The sequence below is a fragment of the Podarcis pityusensis genome (assembly GCF_964106645.2).
Source record: "Podarcis pityusensis genome assembly, chromosome: 6".
NCBI classification, from domain to species: domain Eukaryota; kingdom Metazoa; phylum Chordata; class Lepidosauria; order Squamata; family Lacertidae; genus Podarcis; species Podarcis pityusensis.
In genome coordinates this window covers 65,615,610-65,638,672 of record NC_138030.1, presented here as the reverse complement: position 1 = coordinate 65,638,672, position 23,063 = coordinate 65,615,610, and the positions used below count along the sequence as shown (strand labels likewise).

Here is a 23,063-nt window from a genome sequence, read left to right as displayed (position 1 = left end):
TTGTGAGGCTGTCCTCTTTTGTGTCAGTGCAGCCTACAAAGGAGATGATTGAGGAAATCTAGAGAGATCGTAGAGTGGTGGCATTATCATCCAACCCCTTTGCTGGCCTGCTTTTTGAGAACGAAGAATGAAAATCGGTAGAGTCTCTGTCTGTGTGACCTTTGCATGGAGGTCATTGAACTTTGCTGTTGGAAGGTACTTTGAAGGTCATTTGTTCCAACCTCTTGCTAAGTGCAGAAATCTTGCAACTATTGCATTCCTAAGAGATAAACATCCAGCCTCTGCTTACAAACTCTGTGCAAAGGTGTATTCTTGGAACATAAGACCTTCTCTATCCAGTCTGGATGAAGTCTAAGCATTTGCAACCTAGACATGTGTCCTGGATTCAAAGTATTCTGTTTCAGAACAGACACTTCCTCTCTATCTCTAAAGAGGCATCTCTTCTGAGTGCTTTGCTGCCAAATACTGTTCCTTTACCAGAGGGTCTGTTGCTATGGGTCCTAATTAACAACTATTCCTATTGGGAGCTCTGAGCAATTTTGAATTTGCTAAAATGCTTATGGCTGACTTTTCATGTAGAATAAAGAGGTGCCAAACTGGAGGCAAGATTCAATCAAGTAGTTCTGATGACATTCTAAAGTTGAAAGATACAGTTTGAATGGTTTATGAATAGCTCCACTACTGAGACGTTAAATTACAGCCTGTATAACCACATGAGGACGATGAATACTGGATACATAAAACACTTTTATTGCCAGTTACCTTTAAGGTTGAGCAGAATGAAAATCCATCATGCGGGAGCAGTCCTGCAGCACATCTTGCACAAGGGGATTACAGTAAGAAGGAGAGAGAGAGAATTTGAGATTCAAGGAGAAGGAGGGTTTCAGGGCCTGTGACCCAGGAAAACGAGGATTACTGAACGCATGATATGGGAGGAAAAGCATTACAGCTTGTGTGATGTTGGGAAGACACCGATTATGGCAATACAAATTTGTAAACCTTCACACTTTTAAAAAATAATGTTAGTTAGAGAAACCCAGTGGAGATCTGTTTCAACAAGAGACCGCTATCTTTACAGTACAGTTGTTCCGCACATTTCCTTCCTAGCAAATGCGTAGGTGATGTAATTGTTATCATGCCTCAGCACATGGGCATGTGACACCCTGGGGTGTTTATGTGAGTAAGAAAATCCAGCTTGTTAAAAGGAGGATTAAAAAATAAAGCGTATTGCAGAAACCAATTACTTGAAGTAAAACATGATCACTGTAAAACTGCTGGTTAGTGGTGATATTTTTTTAAATGTTTGCAGAGTTAAATGAGCACTCTGAAATATTTATTGCTTGTTCAGAATGAGTTTTCAGTGTCATTCATACTTTTAGGTAACATTAGTTGTTGACTTTTCCACTTCTTGAGAGATGTCGGCTAATTTAATGCTCATCCGGAAGAGGTAGTTTAGACAGGGCTGTGTGTGCTGATTTTCTTGCACTTCATTCCCAGTAGGGCCCTTGTGTGATACTGGGATGTTACACACCCCACAAGCACACCAGTATGTATATATATGGAATGCGAACAACAGCTTTCATCTGGGATGCAAGTGGGCGTTCTTAATCCTTCTTCATCATTTTATTAGAAGGCCGCCTTTCGCTAATTAAAACCATGCTCAAGGAGACTTAGAGCATGAAAAGATTTATGGAATTACAAACATAACAAATGTAGTGATAAACAATACAGTGGTGCCCCGCAAGACGAATGCCTCGCAAGACGGAAAACCCGCTAGACGAAAGGGTTTTCCGTTTTGGAGGTGCTTTGCAAAACGAATTTCCTATGTGCTTGCTTCGCAAGACGAAAATGTCTTGCGAGTTCCTGCAGGTTTTTTTTCCTTTTTTCCTTTTTCCCAAGCCGCTAAACCGCTTATCAGCTGATGGCTAAGCCGCTTAACAGCTGATGCTAAGCCGCTTGTCAGCTGATCGTTAAGCCGCTTATCAGCTTATCGTTAAGCCGCTTATCAGCTGATCCTTAAGCCGCTTATCAGTTTATCGTTAAGCCGCTTATCAGCTGATCCACTAAGCCTGCTAAGCCCTGTAGCACTAATCCGCTAAACTGCTAATGGGCTTGCTTCGCAAGACGAAAAAACCCGCAAGACGAAGAGACTCGCGGAACGGATTCTTTTCGTCTTGCGAGGCACCACTGTAAGTAAAATGCATCCAAAAAACCAAAATGCAACAAAATCAAACAATTTCCACGTACAATCTCAATAAGATCTAAAAATAAATATACAAAAAAGTAGTATCAATTACAGCAACAAAAACACCCAACACACCACCCTAAATAATACCACAGCCTCTTGTTAAGAGAGTAAAATATGAAGGCTTTGGAGGTTGATGTTTGCTTGCTGTAATGGTCCTTGGCAGTTTGTGGTACTAAGAATGAATGTGGTTTGTATGGGTGTCAAGGAGTATTGCTTAGAATGAACTTACTCATTTCTACTGATTTTGCCCTATCCCATTCAGTTGCTGCTATTAAGGCATAACACGTTGTCGTGGAGCAGGAAGGGGTAGATAACATGCTACATTGACTGTATGTCATGTTTATGCTACAACTGTTATAGCACATTTGTGAAACTCTCTTCAGTGGGAATATTACATATTCCACTGCAGAAATGTACAGGATAGAAATATGTTGCAGTTTTGAGTGAGAATTTACAAAGGAAGGAAGCTGATGGTAGCAGATGGCAGTTGAGTTTCCAGATTACAATCTGGAAAATGTGTACTTCCTTTTAAAATTCACTGATCAACAGAGATATATGGTGGTCTAGACAGCTCTTGTCAGTTCCTTGCCTGATACTTCCCTCTGCTCTCCTTCTCCACCTGCAGGACACCAGCTGTGCTCTGTTACAGGCCAAAATGTTAAAAGATCATCTGAAAAATGGATGGGAGCAGCATTGACAACCATTAATGCCTTTAAAGGTTAAACACGTATTCTGTGGGTTTAAAACTGACAATCCTACTATTATAAGTCTATAGTAGGGTTCATGCAATCCGTGGGTGGAGATGTCAAAGAGCCACAGTCCCACCTACATATGAGGATAATAACATATGGCTTTCTTACAGTATAATTGTAAGGAGTGCTGATTTGTGTGAATTGGATTAAACTCCACATGATGTATAAATGCACAGTACTAAAGTAAACTCATTATCCATAATGGCACAACTCTCCAACAGCCACATTTTATGTTAATTGATACTACTGTACTTCAGTGAACTCCCAACCACCTCTCCGTTGCATTTTGTATACAAAAGCAGTAAGAATGTGGTAGTTGCTAGCTAAATGTTAAGTTGAATTAACAGCTGCAGCTGTGAAGTAGGGCTGCAATAAAGGGGACTGAAGATGCTCACTTTAGTGGGAATAAGCCTCATTGAATTCAATGGGGCTTATTTTTTTAATAAGGTTTTATTAAAGTCCCCCCCCCCCCCGTCATAATACAATAAGCAAAAAGAAACTAAATGAAAACGAAAACAGAGAAAGAAAGAGAAAAGAAAACACCAAAGGGGAGGGAGAATAGTTCTGTGACACATGTTGGCTCTTTATTGTGGATATGGCATAATTCATGGTCTGCAGTTTACACTTTTGAAAAAGAAATGAATACACCCCTAGTTTTATCTTGGTCACTTTTAGGATGGAAGGTGTGGGTTTGGCTGGGATGATAACACTGGTATTGGTGTCATGCTAAATAATGTCTCAGTACCTAGACCATAAAGAAGGCTGATCGCCAAAAATTGATGCTTTTGAATTATGGTGCTGGAGGAGTCCCATGGACTGCAAGAAGATCAAACCTATCCATTCTTAAGGAAATCAGCCCTGAGTGCTCACTGGAAGGACAGATTGTGAAGCTGAGGCTCCAATACTTTGGCCACCTCATGAGAAGAGAAGACTCCCTGGAAAAGACCCTGAAGTTGGGAAAGACTGAGGGCACAAGGAGAAGGGGACGACAGAGGATGAGGTGGTGGGACAGTGTTCTCGAAGCTACGAACATGAGTTTGACCAAACTGCGGGAGACAGTGGAAGACAGGAGTGCCTGGCGTGCTCTGGTCCATGGGGTCACAGTGTCAGACATGACTAAACAACATCAACAACAACGCCTGACCTTGAGTAACAAAGTAACACAAATCTCTCAGTTACTTGGCAGTCAAACTGTTCTTTTGTGGAGTTTTTTTAAAGGCACGTGTCACATGCTCCTTAGTGTGTAGTTATTCTTTAAAATATCTGCGCTAAACAAAAAATAAACTAATGAATGAGCAAAATGTGAGGAAAGAAGCTGTTATTTGCAGATTCTATAGTTACCATTTTGTTTAACGTAGTAAGCCTTCTAAAACTGATCTCTGCCAATTACGGTAAGTTTTGTTTCCAATTTTCTGTGCTCAGTTAAAATCCAGTTCAAATGGACAAGAAGTATCAGTTACGTTCAGGCTTGCTAGGACTTTACAAGTATATATATATATATATATATATATATATATATATATATATATAAAATTTTAAAAATATGCACCTGTAGTTCTATGTGCATAGGTTAAAATATTGATTATAGGATACAGGTGAAAGCAGTAGAATGACTTTGGATGTTTCATGCAAAAATAGGCTATTTCTGTTTAAACTGAAGCTAACTGTACCAGACAGCAGACTTTCACATGCATGTCCTATCATTTTATTGCCTTATCATTGTTTTCAAGTGCATGAATGCAGCATAGTGCATAAAACTGAAAATGGGCTATAAAATGTTTACATTCTGTGACTTTTTTATTAGGATTTTAAAATGATGAAGCATGCAGTTAAAATGTGAAAATCAATATTGAAAAATACAATATATGAGTGTAATTGAGGGGAACTATGCCTTGCCCTTTTGGTTGTGTCTGGTTCTGTTGTTAATAGTACTTTTAAAAAAATTCAATATTATTTAGAGGAATTTTTTTAAATGAGCATTTTTTATTTTTTAACATTTAGTCTCATGTGTCAGGCCTGAGGAATCTCTCCCTCCCCTCCCAAAGGTTTCAAGGAGCCAGGAGGAAACAAGAAAGTTTTACTTATGATTTATTAAGTCACTGCAGTAACAGACAAAGAATTCCAGTCTTTCCTCCATGATGGAGTTGCTTACTCTGGCTCCTTCCCCCTTCCCCAACAGCACCCGCCTCTATGGAAGCCTCCCATTGACAAACATTGCTGCGTACATTGTTCTTGTACCCTCAACGACTGTCGCATCCTTGGGGACATAGGATCCCCTATGCTGTCTATTGAAGCGTTCGCTGACTGCTCTGTCCCCTCCCTTACTTCTCCTAACTTAGCATACCTTGGCTACATAGCTTGGCTGCACTTCAATACTGTCTCTCTCCTCCCTTCAGCTCCAGGAGAAGGCGGGAGTGGGGGAGAGATCTCCACCATTCCTCTGCCTGTTCATTCCATTCCCTGACATCATGAGAGACACATTTCCTATTGGCAGGTTTCAATTCTGAATCCTTTCTTCACAAAGCTGTGTCTGTCAGATAGTGGATACCAGGTAATTTTGATCAACCCAAGGGTGGGGATTGTTTGGAGCTATTAAAACTCAAACTCCCACCAGCGCCAGACAGCATGGCCAGTGGTCAGGGATGATGGGAACTGTAGTCCACAGGTTTCCCACCCTTTCTTTACAAAGAACTTCGGATTGCCATTTTCCTTGCTGTATTTTGATATTTGTTGAGTACCATGAGTGTGCACGGCTCATTACAGAGTTACATAGGCAGGAATAGACAGCCCCATGCCCTTTAAAATCTAAAATAGAGAATGAAGAAAACAACAAATGGTGCTCATGTGCCACATCATGTGATCAATTATGTGGGGTGGGGCTAACCTGCCCCTCCCCCCAATATTTTATTTAAGTTGGCAAACCTGCCCTACATTATATTATCCCCCCCCCCATAGCATTATCATTGGTGTGTTACTGAAGAGGAACTGAGGGAGCTAACTAGAAGGAAGAGTAATGGTCGTAGAAGAAGAATGGATGGCACAAAGGAGACAACTAAAGTCTCTGCTGGAAGAAAATATTTGCTGGCGTGTGTATAAGAACTTGTATCTGGCTTTTATAACTTAAAGCATAAGGAATTTTTATACTGGTAGCATCTTTAATTTTATGTGCCGATCTGCAAACATTTCCTCTATTCATTGATTTCACAGTGAATACCACTGCCCTTCACTACCATGTAGTTAGAATAATATTGAATCTAAACTTGGAACAGATTGAAGAAACTCCTATTGGTAATTCTGTTCTCCACACTGAAGCTCTTTTTATACTTGTTATATTAAACCCCCATAAGCAAAGACATATGCAGAGAATGATAATATTTCCTCAGTTTCTTTCTCCCTGCACTCTCACACACTTCTTTTGTAAAGGAGATTGAATGGACAGCAAAATGTAGAATGATTTAACATATTATATTTACAACTAGGACAAGAACTTAATATAATGTATGCAGCTCCATGCAGTTTCATTTGGTACATCCTTTGTAGCTTGAGGGTTTGGAAATACTGTAGCCACAGAGCAGCTATAAATATTTTATCTCATCAAGGAAGTAAAAAATGAAAAGAAAAGAAAAAGATATAACTATGAATCTTTTAATTATGTTACTTATGCATTGCATTCATTGTGTTAGTTATACAAAGCTGTTTAACTTTTCGGAATAGTGACAAACCTCTCTCTCCCATGGGTTGCAGTCCCGATAAAAGCTCTCCCTCCTCCCATGGCTGTAAGTAAAGAAAAAGCAAACTGTGAACAGCTTCACACTATGCATGACAAGTGGGGAACAGCCATAGCAGTGTCTCCCAAACTTGGGCCTCCAGCTGTTTTTGGCGTATGACCCCCATTATCCCTACCTAGCAAGACCAGTGGTCAGAGATGATGGGAATTGTAGTGCAAAAGCAGCTGGAGACCCAAGTTTGGCAAACATTGGGCCATAGCTCAGTGGCAGAACATCTGCTTAACATGCAGAAGATCCCAGGTTTAATCTTTGGCATCTCCCACTGTGGCTGGGAAAGTCCCCTGATCCCAAACCTCAGACAGTTATTGTCATGTAAACAACAGTGAACTTGATGGCCCAATGGTATGATTTGATATAAGGCAGCTTCCTATGTGTATCATGTACTTTGACCTTCATACAGTATGACTGTTACCAAAAAGTGGCCCATAGTTAAGTATCAGAGAATCCTAGCATTACTGGAACACTCAGATCCTTCATTTCATGCATTTGTTTTCTAAATTCATGTAATAAATCTTTAAGAATGTTTTAGTCAGTTATCCCTAAAGAAATTATCTGTCTTTTCATATTGATTATGAACAACCTCACGCTACAGCGGGCTAGTATGTAGAAGTTGTACGAATGAATAAAATCAAAACACTGCCTTTATTAGCCAAGGAAAAACAGAAGAGGACCCACTGAAAGTAAACAAATAGCAGAAGAGGTGGAGAAGGAAAAATCCCTTTCAGGACTTGTGGGTACATTCCTTGTTGGACACTGGTAGTGTAAGATTCAACAATTCAGTGTTGACATTAGAGACTGGATTTTATGAGAGAATAATTTATCTGCATATTTGAAATTTTCTTCTGCTCCCAAACTCTAACACGGATCGACTTCTGGAGCTTTTTCTTTTCTTTCTTGAGACCAATCATAACAAATAGTGGCTGGGTGCGGGGGATAAAATGTGAGGACCATGCAGGTCATTTAACTTCCTCTCTTGTGAAGTGGAAATGTAATCATTCTGGAAAATTAAGCATGACTGACTTGCATTACTGCGTATGAAGGTACAAATGATAATTATAATCATTATACATCAGACGTTTATATGTCATTTATATCTCTTGTCATTTCTCAAGGCTAATTTTACACAGCATCCGTGACATAATAGCTCAAGAAGTAGGACCAAGGTAGAAAGAGAGAACCTCCTTCTTCACCCCCAAGTCATTATAAAAGTCTAATAGAATATAGAAAGGACATCTAGCAATCAAAATGTCAAACAATTACAGTGCCCAACTAGCTCAACACCAGTTTTTCATATCCATATATCTGTATTTTCTAAAATTAATGTGCATAAAGTGAATATGTTTTGACTACTCAGATAAGTATAAAGGTAAAGGTACCCCTGCCTGTACGGGCCAGTCGTGTCCGACTCTACGGTTGTGCGCCCATCTCACTTAAGAGGCTGGGGGCCAGCGCTGTCCGGAGACACTTCTGGGTCACGTGGTCAGTGTGACGAAGCTGCTCTGGCGAGCCAGCACCAGCGCAGCACACGGAAATGCCGTTTACCTTCCCGCTATAAAGCGGTACCTATTTATCTACTTGCACTTAGGGGTGCTTTTGAACTGCTAGGTGGGCAGGAGCTGGGACCGAAAGACGGGAGCTCACCCCGCCGCAGGGATTCGAACCGCCGACCATGCGATCAGCAAGCCCTAGGCACTGAGGTTTTACCCACAGCGCCACCCGCGTCCCACCAGATAAGTATATATTCACTCAAATAAACATACATATTCAGAAGTTCATCCACATTCACCCAAAAGTGCTAGTGCTTTTCAACTTACACTGGTCTGGAAAAAAATTAGTGTGTAACATTGTGCAGTCCTGAATGTGTTTACTCAAGTCCCGTTGTGGGGCTTCCTCCCAGGTAAAAGGGTATAGGATTTGGTTAAGAAAAATGCAGAGGTAAATAAGATATTCATGATCAGCCAGGAAGATATTAAAATATTAATACTGGATCAAATTATAGGACTCTGAAGTATTTCTCTGATAGCTCCATCTGTGTAGTGATGTCAAGGCCTAATATGAGAAAGGCTAAGGTAAAGGACTCCTGGACAGCTAAGTCCAGTCAAAGGTGACTATGTGGTGTGGTGCCCATCTCACTTTTCAGGCCGAGGGAGCTGGTGTTTGGCCACAGACAGCTTTCCGGGTCATGTGGCCAGCATGACTAAACCACTTCTGGTGCACGGAGGGCAGTGATGAGTGCCAGAGCACACGGAAATGACGTTTACCTTCCCGCCGCAGCAGTATCTATTTATCTACTTGCACTGGTATGCTTTCAAACTGCTAGGTTGGCAGGAGCTGGGACGGAGCAATGGGATCTCACCCCCTTGCACTGATTCAAACTGCTGACCTTCTAATCGGCAAGCCCAAGAGGCTCAGTGGTTTAGAGCACAGCGCCACCCACGTACCTCAAGGGTATGCAGTACTGACACCTTTTTTGTAGAAGAAAAGCACTGGTTAAAAATGTAACACTTCCTGTAACAACTTCATGACACCTTTTTTTCCCTACAATAAAAGCACCCTGAAGATCTGTATGTAGAAGCAGGCTTCTGTATAGAAATATATTCTATATGGAGAGTAAAAGAAAAGGGGCACTTTCTCCTTTTAATCACACTGTAGCATGAACACAAATAATTGTGCCATATTTTTAATTTATTCATAAAATATATCATCTTTACAATCTTAAAAAGAACCCCAAAGTGATTTCCAGTTATTAAAATCTCATCACAATTCAAACTAGGAAGCGTTAAAAAGGCAGAAGACAAATAGGTGAATTGCAGTCACTGTCACATGAATAATAGCTTGTGAGCCACTTAATGTGCGTTGGGAGAAAAGAGAATGGGCATGTGACTCAGAAGATCCATAGAACTACTTGCAGCTTTGCCCCCTCCCCCGACACCCTAACTTGAAACAGCTATCCCCTTTCCCAAGGCAATATCATAAACTGGTTTTGAAATATCACTCATTTTCAGAAGTGTTTTGCCAAATAAATTAATGGACTTCTGTTTGAGAAATGGATAGGTTAAGGAAGCATATACTTAGAGGAAACACAACTAATTCTGATTTATTTCTGTATTGGCATATTTTATTGACATATACAGTATATTTCTGCTCGTACTATAGTAGTTGAATATTGCTTTCCCCCTTTTAAGTGAGTAGATGAGACGGCATTGCTCTCTGATTGTTTTAATTGCTAAGTTGGATTTATTCAGACTTGATTGCCATTATGCAACTGAAGGAGCAGGTTGTTCCCATTATAATGATGCCTCGGTGCCGGGGGGGGGGGGCGTTGGGCAACACCATGCGGTCCTTGAATAGCAGGAATTGGAAAGAGGCTGGTGTTGATGTGAAAACTTAACCTCAATATACTGCATTATGTAAATTGCCTGCTGGAAAAAATGGGGAAGGAAGTGCTTGTTTTCACTGTTAGGCGGAATTAGCTTGACACTGAAACATCTTTACATTTCTTTGCACCATACTGGTAATTGTACAAAGGCGAACAATGAATAACAAAAAATTCTGTCTTGCAAAACAGCTGATATCAATCTAATTTAAGTCAGAGAATATTTAAATATGTCTGCACTCATTCCAAGAATATGTACACGTTCATTTTTCTCTTCACAGGAACTGCCATTCACCCACCCTGGACATTCTGTAGAGCAAAGCTAGGGCTGCCAAACGTTTGGTCCAGCAAGGCACATTTTAATTTTGAGAAAGTGCCGTGGGCGCCAGTGACATCACTTCTGTGGGGGTGTGGCATAAAAAACATGGCTGTCATGGGAGGGGGCCAAGTACAGTCATTGCTGGTTGCTCTCTTCCCAAATGCACACGTTCATTTCACAGATACAGGCCACAGATAAATATATCCCTCAGCCCAAGTACGTCTCTTCCTTTCTCACAAGTCATACACACATATTCATACATACATATTTCCTTTTCAACTCCTGCTTGCAAACATACACCACAAGCACACCTCTCCATCTCCATGTATGGGCTAGTTCTGCACAAAAAATTGAGAAGAATGGTATCTGTATGTTTTGCCTCATATCTTAGGTTCTAAAAATGCTAGAAACTTTGTATTTTTAAATAAGAACTGGGAACCTAGGGGTTATGATTTATCTGGGGTACACCAAAGAAGGCCTTTGAGGGCACCTGCACACACTGGGTTGGCAATCCCTGCTGTAGAGTCTTGTGAAAGCATGTCATTGCCTCAGCAGGACATGCTGAGGCGCTTGAGTCCAAAGGAACCTGCAGCTTTATTAGTTAAACAGATTAACTTCTGGATCATTCCAGTCAAAAGGTCTAATGACCCAATATAGCTAATGTGTTGTCTTGCCCCGTGATCCAAGTATGCTTCTATTTCTTTTTCTCCACTAATGCCTCGGCTCTCTGTTCCCTTTTTAGTGCCACGCAAACATCTCATTCCAGCCAGACTTTCTTCTTGGTTCATCCCCCCCTCTGGTTTTCAAGCGCTCATCTATTTCTTGCTCTCCTGCTAAATTCACCAGCCATCTTTCAGTTATAGCACCAGTGTGTGTGTGTGTGTGTTTGTGTGTGTTTGTAACAGCTTATATGTGTTATATATGCATTAATAATGTATCTCCCAACAAGCAAAGATGTTAATTATTTTATATTAGATCACAGTTTTAAAAGGACCTGTTTAAGGATTCAGAATGCAAAGCAACCGCAGGGCATGTGGGATTATAAAGCAAGTACTGAAGTGCCTAATTAGGCACTGCACTTTTCTTTCTATAACAAATCTTGCTGCTCTTTTTAATGAACTTTTAAAGAAGTAGTTAAATAGTGTTGTATTCTACAAATACAGAATTCAAATCGATCTTATGAAAGCAAAAGTATAAATGTAGCAGTGCACCGATTTAAAAAAACAAAAACAAATACTGCTTTAAACACATAGAATCGTAGAGTTGGAAGGGACCCTGAGAGTCATCTAGTCCAACCCCCTGCACTGCAGGAATTTGCAGCTGCCCCATATGGGGATCGAACCTGCAACCTTGGTGTTATCAGCACCGTGCTCTAAACCAACCGAGTTATGCAGTGAATCCAAGGTTGTGTATAGGGACCATGTCTTTAGGCAGATCTTACAATAAAGCTTTCTCAACTTGTACACATACTGTGCTGTACATCCTGTGTGAGTGTTCATTTTAAGCAACAGGACATTTTAAATATTAGTTAAATTGTTTAATTTTTTTTTTTTTTAGAAATGTCTTCTTTCTTATATGAGAGTAGTCCGTGGAGCATGCGAATGGACAGACAGGCTCTTTACCACTTTGAGCCAGAGTAGAGAGGCATGTCTCTGGGCCTGCACCCTGGGTAGGAACAAACCTAGCCAACACCTGGGTACATCCCAGTTTTATACAACAAAATCTGAAAATCTGAAGCAGAAATTTCCATTTTCCTCTTTAGGAACTGAAGAGGTATAAAATGTTCATTTTCACTAGATGCTACAAAAGATTGCCAGCTTCCAAAAACTGCAGCCAAGGAATTAGAAGATTTTTATTTTATTTTAATTGCTTATTAAATTTGAACCCCACCCTTACGTCAAAAGTTGCTTAAGGCAGCTAACAATAATAATATAAATTAAATATAATAAAGTACAACAATAGACCAGCAATAATAAAAAAAAGTAAAAAAGAGAAACAAGGTTGGTAAAATATCCCTAAAAACAACCAGTTGAAATCAATTTGAGCATGCTTTTGAAACCTCTTATGGGTAAAAGTTACAAAAAATATATATATTGTGTGTTTGTGCATAATCCTCATTGCCCACCTTTGCTAGACCACACTGCTGAATTGACAACTGATGAAAGAAGCTGCAGCTGACAAACTGTAGGAAATAAACAGAATTAATTGTGGTTTGTTTGGTTAATAGGTGGCTGGTAACATTTCAAGTCAGTGCTTATCTGTGCTTTAAAATGCATGATGCATGTCTTATTATGACACCCTTTTAATGTTGGTTATTATTTGTCAGCAGGCAAAATGTTATGTGTGGCATGTCATTGAAAACCAGGATTTGTCAGGGTAGATTTTGAGAACAGGAAGGCTATTAGAGTTTTGTGCATATTGGAACGGCTGTGAGTTGGCATCCCTGCTTCATTCATTTTGTTCTCTAAAAGCTTACTAAAGTGGCAGAGAAACAAGACATTGTGGTTTGTATAAAGCAGAGGTTTCCTCTTATAATGGAAGTCTCACACACAGTACTTAACATTGTAAAATGTGGTGATGGTGATATAATAGGTACAGTAACAGAATATTATCCTTTTAAAAATGGCAAAATGGCAGCATTCATTAGGCATGTAAGCAGAGAAGATCTGTTACATAGCTCAATATTTCAATAATAAAAGTCCCAATAACACACTGATTGTTTACAACTTCCCCAATGTTAGGGTTTTATATTACATGCTTCTAGTTCAATTCAGATCATCCGGGGAGTGACAGTATGAGATATTTTTCATCATTATTTGCCCTAGACTTAGGCAACCAGGTCAGTCTTAGCCCGTTAGCATCATTTAGTCCGGTTGCATATTATTCTACAGTATTGTTCAGGTCTACCATTTCAAGTGTGTTGCAGCCAAGTTCACTAAGTGGTCTTCTGATTATCTGGTATTTGGCAGATGTCAAAACAATGCAGCTCCCAGGGCGCTGCATGCCAGAATGTTAGTCAAGTGCAGTACATATTTAAAAGAAGATAACAAAGGATGAATATGAAAGACAAGGTCAGAAATTCTGAAAAGCTTCAAGTAGCTGCAGTGTATTTTAAATTATGTCATAGTATTTGTCAACCTTTTGTTCGCAGTACATGCTTTTTGTTCGAGAGTAAAACAGAGTATGAGCCTCAGCTTCCTTGTATATGTTTTATATGTCTTAATCCACATATTTCAAAGAGAGTTTTTTGGCTTCTGAATTTATGCATATGTTTATTTGTTTATTGATAACTAGTTCTGAGCCTGCTGGAAAGAATGGGATAAAAATTCAGATTTATTATTTTTTTTAAAAAAGTAATAAAGTGCATACCTAGGCCTTGCCAGACCCAATATGGGGGAGGGTTTTATTACAGTTAATGGCTATGCTGAAAGAACTACTCCAGCTAAACCATTTTCCTTTGACGACAATGCAAAGCTAATAAGACATGCCCATATTGAATCTGACAACTTCAGGTACCCCTGACACAAGTCTATATCATAGGGATAGAAAGCCCTTTTTTCAGCCTAAGAACCCATATCTCAGTGGGGCACAGGGCCAGCAGATATGAAGAAGAAGAAGAGGAGAAGGAGGAGGAGGAGGAGTTTGGACTTGATATCCTGTCTTTCACTCCCCTTAAGGAGTCTCAAAGCAGCTAACAATCTCCTTTCCCTTCCTCCCCCACAACAAACACTCTGTGAGGTGAGTGGGGCTGAGAGACATCAGAGAGGTGTGACTAGCCCAAGATCACCTAGCAGCTGCATGTGGAGGAGTGGGGAAGGGAACCCGGTTCACCAGATTACGAGTCCACTGCTCTTAACCACTACACCACGCTGGCTCCCCAATAATAATATGACTCTTATTAAGCTACATTCCAGCCAAACACAAGCCAGAGGTTTCTTCTCTCCCTCTCCCACCTATATTTCTCTAGCCAAACAAGCAGCAGACATTATCACACATGCTACAGATAACTCCCTACACTGATAACTGCACACTGGAAAAGGTTCTCGCAGCAGCATGTAAAAAGCCGCCAGCAATCTCCGTGCATGGCACAGGTAGTTCGAAGTCAGTGTAGCCAATAGCTATTATGCAAAGAAGATTGTGAAAAAACACATTTTTCTAGCTTTCAGGCATTCCAGTTTAGTGTTAGTGTATGTACATGAATAATTATTGAAAGCAATGGTGAAAAGTATAATGGAAAAGGAATGGTTGAATATATGCAGAAATGTATTTAAATCTCTTAATGAAAGGTCACATTCCTAAGCACAGAGGCCTGCCAGACTTGCAGTAAAACCCCCCCCACAAAGCATTGAAAAGCTTTGAACCAAAGCATTTGAAGCATGCAGTTAGGAAACAGAGTAGTAGGATAAAAATAGACATTCAGACCCCATTTCTAAACATCCATTCATTCATCATTGGTTCCAATGTATTGTATTAGCCATAACAACACACCCAAAAGTATTATTATAACTATTCAGTAAAACAGAATGATAAAATATAATTTTTAACAGTTTAGTCAACTACATTCTGCTTGGTAAAACCAGTTCATCATTCCCTTTACTTCTGAGGCTCAGGTGTGAGTGCTGTTGCCCATATAGCCAAACAGTAATATTAATGCAAAAGAGGGAGTTGTCAGCAGGCATGGGGAAAAAAAAAAAACTTTAGAAAGATTCCTAAGGGGGAATCCCCAAGAACACGACAATGATTTCTGAGCATGCTCAGCGGCTACTGAATACCGTACAAGCTAACTCCTGGGAGGTGAATGGGAAGCTTGGTGAGATGAGAATATAATGGAGTGTCCTGGCGGAGAACATCGCTCACTGACTGGAACAGTGAACAAGAGCATTTCGACATTTCTGCAACATTTAATCGTGACTTTTCAGACTGCATTAAAATAGCAATGCTACAATACTCAAAAATCACTGTTAAAAAAGGATATAAAATACAATTGCATCTTGCATGCAGTTAACTTGCACGATGTCAACCTTGTGGACTGCATTGCTTACTTTAGTGTCATTGCTGAACTTGATTTATAAACACACTTGCCAGAAACGTTGGGCACCAAATGATACAGACAAAATGATACAAAAAGTTAAATACATGAAATATTTTTGAACAATTGTCTAAAGTTTACATCCTGAATGTGTGTGTTATCGTACCCTCAAAACCCTTTACACCGGCTAGGCTGCTTGCAACACTGTTTTTGTTTGCACAATGTTATTACAGGACTTCAACATGATATACTAGTGGTATTTAATTAATCAAGGTGAATAAAACTGCTTCAAAACTTCCCTGAAATTAATGAAACTCTAAAAATGCTCAAGTTTGCACAGAAAACTAGAATCTCAACCCCGTGGTTAACTTGCATTTAAAAACCTCCTAGCAACTAATGCAAAGGCAACATGAGATTGCAGCTGTTAGCATATTTAAATAAATAATTGAATAATACACAATGCAGACTGTATGGGATATTTTTATACCACTGCAATGAATGCAATGCAATCTGTCTACACATGCAAAGAATATACAAGTTTTGAAGGGGTGGGGAGAGACACACACAAAAAGCGAAGACAAAGAAAACAGTTGGTGAGTTACAAAAGGATTTGTAACAGTTCGGAACTCTACCAGGCAATGTTGCTTCCCAACCTACGATGATTTGAATAGGGTTCTGTGTGTGTATTTGTGTACTTTGGAAAGAGGTGGTTCTCTATGGGAGTGACATTTATAGCAGCAGCCGTATGTTGGCACTGGGTGATATCAGTTTTCTTTTAGTCGTAAGTCCCACCCCCATTGTGAGCTGATCCTTATTGGATGAGGTTGTGCCATTCAATTAGTTTTATTTTTAAACCTGGTTACATGGTATTTTGTGGACATAAGCTCACTGTACAAACTGTTCTTCCTGAAAAGTCCTTGTAGTTGTACATTGCTAGAGTTGGAAGCAGCAATATGACTAAAAAGGAAGAATTCTACTATGGAGAAAATGGTAATCTTATATGTCTTTGCTCTAAATGAATAACGTGAAAAATGTTTTGTACCAGAGACTGATATTCAGGGTTCTCTTCCATCTCTGTGTCTTTGGGGTATGTGAAAAGTGATTGCTAGATGAAACAGTGTTGAAGTAATTTGAAGATGTATTTTGTTTTACTTACATAATGTATGTTTTTGAACCAATCTTTTAACTTCCAAACAAGTTAAAAATGGGTTCAACCCTTTTCGAAGCAACCTGCTGTGTTTACATTTGTTGTACAAGTTCTCCTCTCAAACATTAAAAACAATATGTTGTGAAAAATGGGACAATTATTTAACTGCAAGCTTATTCCGTAGCTTTCAATGAAAAGACTTGGTTTGGATTGCATTCTGTGCCTTTATATATGCATCAGATAAGCAAGATACATTATACAAATCTTTAGATTTAGAGCAAATTTCAAAATTAAAATTTTCTCCAAGCAAAACCTTCCTATAATACTACAATGTGCTTCTATCTGGAACTTTCTGCTAGCACTGATATTTACAGTTGTTAGTTTAAACAAACTATTGTTATTTTTTTACTTTTTGTATATTAACCTTCCTTTAGTAAACTGTCAAGTTCTGTCTTGCATTGGTAGCAGTCTTAAACCAGACCCATCCCTCCCCAATATGAGCAGGTATTCTGATGCTTCAGTAGAGAGCTGTCATTTCTGGAAGGGTTTTTGAAGGTGTTTGTAATAATTCAGTGTTTTACTTTCTTCAGAGAACACTGTTGTCTTCAACTTGTGAAATTTGTTTGCTTTGTGAGTAATAAAAACCACACCCCTTACTACTATGAGATCAGAGTATGGAGCGCTTAATCTTCTATGCCCTTGTTCGTTAGTAAATTAACGGGTATTGGTTTTTACTGGAGTGGTATTTTAACAGTCACATCTGATCCCCAAATGCATAGTTTTTCCATTTTAATATGATAGGAAACCAATAGAGGTGTGTCATGCATACTAAGGCGGAAGGAAATTATTATGAATTCTGTTTTGCTAAGACGAATGGAGTCATTATAAAAAGTAGAATAACTTCTAGGAAAAAGAAACCTGGTGTACACTTGGCCCCACTGGCTACATTATCAACCATTCTGTTTCATGTAGCTATCCTGAGCATTCAGGAAATTGCTGCTGTTGATGATGCTGCAGCAGCAGCATAATGTAGGGCAAAATAAAAGCATATGGAGGAAATTATGTATGAGGATCCTCTAGTCTTTTTGAAACCTTGGCTTATTACGGTCCTAAAGAGACAAGAAACTATGTCTGAAATGCAAAAATTTGCCAGTTCTACATAAATATTTCATACCTGTGCTTGATATATAGATACACCTGGATGTAACCATGCAAATATATAAACATTTTCTCCTGTTGGACGCATGCTGATGGGTTAATGAAGAGTATTATAAGACAGGTCTCTGCCACATCACCACTTAGCTATGCAGATCCTTTTCCCATTTCCCTCCAATTGTGTGTAGGAAAGAAGTTGTTCTCATGCTCTCAGGGGGTTGCACTAAGTGATCCTTGGGGTCCTTGCCAGCTCTTTAGTTTTATGATTCTAGGTACAGTAACTTTCAAGTTCTAAATGAGCGTACCTGAAGGAAGTTCTGCAACTTAATGGCGTATAGGCAACTGCATAGCACATTGGGTACCTTTATATTTCCCTTATAAGCTTGGTTTTGGTCTGAAGGATTTCTGTGTGACAGGGCAATTTGTGTTCTGTACCAGCCAGCAGTTTTTATCACATACATCTGTTCCAAAGCTATTAGCTGCCAAGGTTCTTGTGTGGCAAAAATATGTTTTTGTTGGTTATTGGCATGGAAGAGAACATATTTGCTACAATGCAAACAGAAACAAGGGAGCTCCCTCAGTTTACAGAGCAGGGCTTGTATGTTGTGAAGGTTTTCTGATATGAAGCAGGACAAAATTTGACTTTTGTTAATCGGTAAAATTCATCCCTCTCCACCCCCCAAAAGAGAGAAAATGTTCTCTGGTAGCACAGTCCTATGAAGTGTGCTCAGAATAAGCCTCACTGAGTTCAATATAACTTACTCTAGGAAACTGTGTATAGGGTTGCATCCTAAATTCCTTTGACGTAAACTGTCAGCAGTGGGCACAAATCATGTTTTCTCCCCCCTAGCAAATGGGATTTAAGAGTAGCTTCACTGAATGTCCATGTATCCTCTGAAGGAAAGAATCAGTGGTGTGTTGTAAAGAATGCTGAAAGAATGAGGTTCATAAACCTGTTAATGGCGTAAGTAGCATAGCCGTATTATATACACCAAGCTTTAATATCTTGATGAGTGTGTCGATGTGTGAACTGGGCCATAGTCAGCTGTCAGTATTTTCAAACACAAGCCAGAAGGTAATGCAGGTATAATGTGGTAAAGACTGTTAGACATTAACACACCTAGCTGATAGATAGGAAATATGTGCTACCATACCTAGTTTTCCTAGATTACTTTAGCAAAACCTGTGACATTTTCTTGGGTTTTTATCTCACATCTTTCCATAAAATAGTGAGAAGCAGAAGTGATAAGCTACTTTAATTTAACTGTCATCAGTAACCTGTGGAAGATAAGAAGTTGCTGGAAAGATGCTATCACCAGCTGCAGAAATGCACAGTGAATTCCTGATAAATTGACTCATCCTAAATATTTTTCCTCTGTCAATCTTTGGTGCACAGATTGAAGTTAAGAAATTATATTATTTAACATAGCTGCTCCCAATGCAGTGAAGTAAACAAGAAGTCTGAACAAAGTACCTATTAATCCACCTCACATTTCCTCCCCTTGCCTTGGAGGTTTCCTATGTTACTGCCAACACAGTCCACATAGAAGTAACACTGGTTTACTGTGTGTGCTATGCTTTAAATAGCCTGTTTATGTGCCCATTTGCAAAAGAAAAAAATGTGCTCTCTCTCTAGTAATATGTTATTAATAATAAAATAATAATAAAAATAACTTTTTAAAGGTTGCATTCTGCCATTCTAGAAGGCTAGTTTATACAACAGTTTATTTTTACATGTGAATTTTCCTGACTGTCTCTGGGTAGGCATTCACATGAAAAAAATGGCTCATGTGAACCAGCTAATTATGTATATGGGCAGCATCAATTCTTGGGAATGTGGCAGCTAGGAAAATTTATACTATGCTATGAGGTATAACCAAGACCGGCCTATTCACAAAAGGATTTTAGGCATGGGTTCAAAGACAAGTCGAGATTGTTTGTGTATACAGTGGTGCCTTGCAAGACGAAATTAATTCGTTCCGCGAGTTTTTTTGTCTAGCGAATTTTTCGTCTTGCAAAGCACGAAATCCCATAGGAATGCATTGAAATTCAATTAATGCGTTCCTATGGTCAAAAAAAGTCCAAACAAAGCCAAATTTGGTACAACAAGAGTTTATTAAGTGCTCTTTAAAGTCACACATACTGTAAAGAGCATTTCAAAAATTGAAGGAACAATAAATTAAGTTTCTAAACATGACAGAAAAACATTTAAAAATCAACAAAGTATACGTACATTTTCTAAGACTCTGGGGGACCACTCGAAGAAGGTTCCTCTTCCACTCTTTGCTTCTTGCTGAAGAACCTGTCCATGGTCTGCTGCTTCATCCGCCTTTTCAGCACCTCCCTGAAAGGCGACATGACCCTCGTATCAAAAGTGTTCGCAAGGTCGTGTGCCACGTGCTTGTCAGGGTGGTGCCGCTGTGCAAAAGCCTGCACATCCTTCCACTTCATGCAAATGTCCCTCAGTTCTTTGGAGGACAGCCGTTCCTCAGTTGCTTCCTCCTCTTCCAGCGAGGCCTGCTCCTGCGCAGCCTCTGCCTGCAGTTCGACCAGCTCCTGGGTGGTCAGCTCGTGGTTGTGCTCCTCCACCAGCTCGCTGATGTCCTCCTCTGTGACCTCCAGGCCCATGGTCCTCCCCAAGGCAACAGTGTCCTGCACCACTGTTGACTCTGGTGCATCAGAGTCACTTGGTGCCACACAGTCCGGCCACAGGCTGCGCCAAGCGCAATTCAAATTTCTCTGGCTGATCCCATTCCAGGCCGTGGTGATCATCTTCAAGCAGGTGACGATGTCGAAGTGGTCCTTCCAGAATTCCCGCAGGGTGATGGTGGTGCAATCAGTCACCTCGAAGCATCGCCTGAAAAGCTCCTTGGTGTAGAGATTTTTGAAATTGGCGATGACCTGCTGATCCATCGGCTGGAGCAGTGGCGTGGTGTTAGGCAGCAGGAACATGATGCTGATGAAGCTGAACTCCTCCAACAAGTCCAACTCAAGGCCTTTAGGATGAGCAGGAGCATTGTCCATCAGAAGCAAAGCCTTCAGCGGCAGGTCGTTGTCCAGCAGGTACTGTTTGACAGCAGGGCCAAAAGCAAGATTGACCCAGTCCACAAACAGCACACATGTGACCCAAGCCTTACTGTTGGATCGCCACATGATACTCAGCTGCTCCTTGTCGACCTTGTGTTTCTTGAAGGCCTGTGGGTTCTCCGAGTGGTACACCAGCAGGGGCTTGATCTTCAGGTCGCCGCTTGCGTTGGCACAGAAGAGCAGGGTCAGACGGTCCTTCATGGTCTTGTGGCCAGGCAACTTGGCCTCCTCCTGAGTGATGAAAGTCCTTTTGGGCATCCTCTTCCAAAACAGCCTGGTCTCGTCGCAGTTGAAGACCTGCTGTGGAACGTAGCCCTCCGTCTTCACAGCCTCCAGGAACTCCGCTGCAAAGTCTTCAGCCGCAGGAACATCAGAACTGGCAGCCTCTCCATGCCTGACCACGCTGTGGATTCCAGATCTTCCCTTGAACCAGTCAAACCAACCTCTGCTTGCCTTGAAGACTTCTGGCTTGCCTGAGGTTCCTGGCTGTTCCCGGACGAGGTCTGCGTGCAAGGCCTTGGCCTTCTCACAAATGACGGCCTCAGTCACTGTGTCCCCTGCACGCTGCTTCTCTTCTAACCAGATGAGCAGCAACTTCTCGACCTCCTCCAGAACAGCTGGGCAGTTCTTTACGATCCTGGTGACTCCCTTGGCTGCATCAGTCGCAAGGATCTTCTCCCTCATCTTCAGGATGGTCCCGATGGTCGATGGATTCCTCCCATACTCCCTGGCGAGGTCTGTCACACGCATTCCACCGTCGTGCTTCCGGATGATCTCCTTCTTCATTTCCAGCGTCACCTTCTCCTTCTTCCTCTTGCCGGCCTCTGCAGCAGCAGTCTTCTTGGGTCCCATGGCAGCACAGCTCCTAGCTTCACAAACTCAGAAAAATAAATAAATCAGTGCTTCACATCCAAAAAATTCAAAAGCACCCAGCCACCCACCACACAGAAATTCAAACCCAGAACCAAGTCCTTGAATTCCAAACACCCAACCCAAAATCCAAAAAACCCCCAAAAAGTTTTAAAAGTTTAACTTACCAAATGGCTGCAAAAGAAGTTTTGGAAAAGCGTCAAAAATCGCCAAAGTCTTCTAAAACCTCAAATGGCTGCAAAAGAAGTTTTGGAAAAGCTTCAAAAATCACCAAAGTCTTCAAAAACCTCAACTGTTCCCCCAGCCACCCACCCACCACACAGAAATTGCAAACCCCTCCCCAACTGTTGCAAACCCCTCCTCAACTGTTCCCCCAGCCACCCACCACACAGAAATTCAAACCCAGAATTTTTTTTTAAAAAAAAACAACATGGCCCAATGGTCACAGAAAATCATAAAAATTTAAAAAAACCCACACAAGCTCCCAGATTCTTGCAAACCCCTCCCCAACTGTTCCCCCAGCCACCCACCACACAGAAATTCAAACCCAGATTTTTTTAAAAAAAACAGCAGAGTGGCCCAATGGTCACAAAAAATCATAAAAATGCAGAAAAAAACCACACAAGCTTCCAGATTCTTGCAAACCCCTCCCCAACACCAAGTCCTTGAATTCCAAACACCCCAACCCAAAATCCAACCCCCCCAAAAAAAGTTTTAAAAGTTTAACTTACCAAATGGCTGCAAAAGAAGTTTTGGAAAAGCTTCAAAAATCGCCAAAGTCTTCAAAAACCTCAAAAAAGGCTACCACACCGCGTGCTATGAGTTGCTCCTCGAAGTCAAGTTGCAACTGCACCTCTTCAAGCAATGCACCTTGGGTTTTAACGGTTTTACGAAAAAGGAAACAAACTTGCAAGACGTTTTCGTCTTGCGAAGCAAGCCCATAGGGAAATTCGTCTTGCGAAACAGCTCAAAAAACGAAAAACCCTTTCGTCTAGCGAGTTTTTCGTCTTGCGAGGCATTCGTCTTGCGGGGCACCACTGTATAAACATTTTTACTTTGGAAGCCTGCTGTTCAAATATCTCCTTCAAGTCACAAGGGAGCTTTAGGCAAGCTGTATTTTCCCCATCTTAGTCTCCCATCTGCAACATGGGAATATAATACTGTAAACTATTGTGTTGTTTCAAAGTTGCTATAAGGATTACTGAGATAGTGTCTGTGAAATTTGAACACTTGAAACCATAATTATTCAAAAGTTATTTTACGAATTGGCTCAGAATTATACTTTGTCCATG

General features: G+C 40.5%; 1 protein-coding gene across 2 annotated transcripts in view; it reads left to right on the top strand.

The window, feature by feature from the left end:
* Window positions 1–23,063, top strand: part of SLC44A5 (solute carrier family 44 member 5) — a 164,512-nt gene that overhangs the window by 57,818 nt on the left and 83,631 nt on the right. Inside the window, exon 1 of one of the 2 annotated variants that reach the window (XM_081008983.1) lies at window positions 16,409–16,502. The exons of the other annotated variant lie outside the window; for it this stretch is intronic. Coding sequence (XP_080865109.1) covers window positions 16,466–16,502 — 37 coding nt within the window. The 5' untranslated portion in view covers window positions 16,409–16,465. Of the gene's footprint in view, window positions 1–16,408; window positions 16,503–23,063 lie in introns of those variants that run through there. 2 annotated transcript variants of the gene reach the window in all.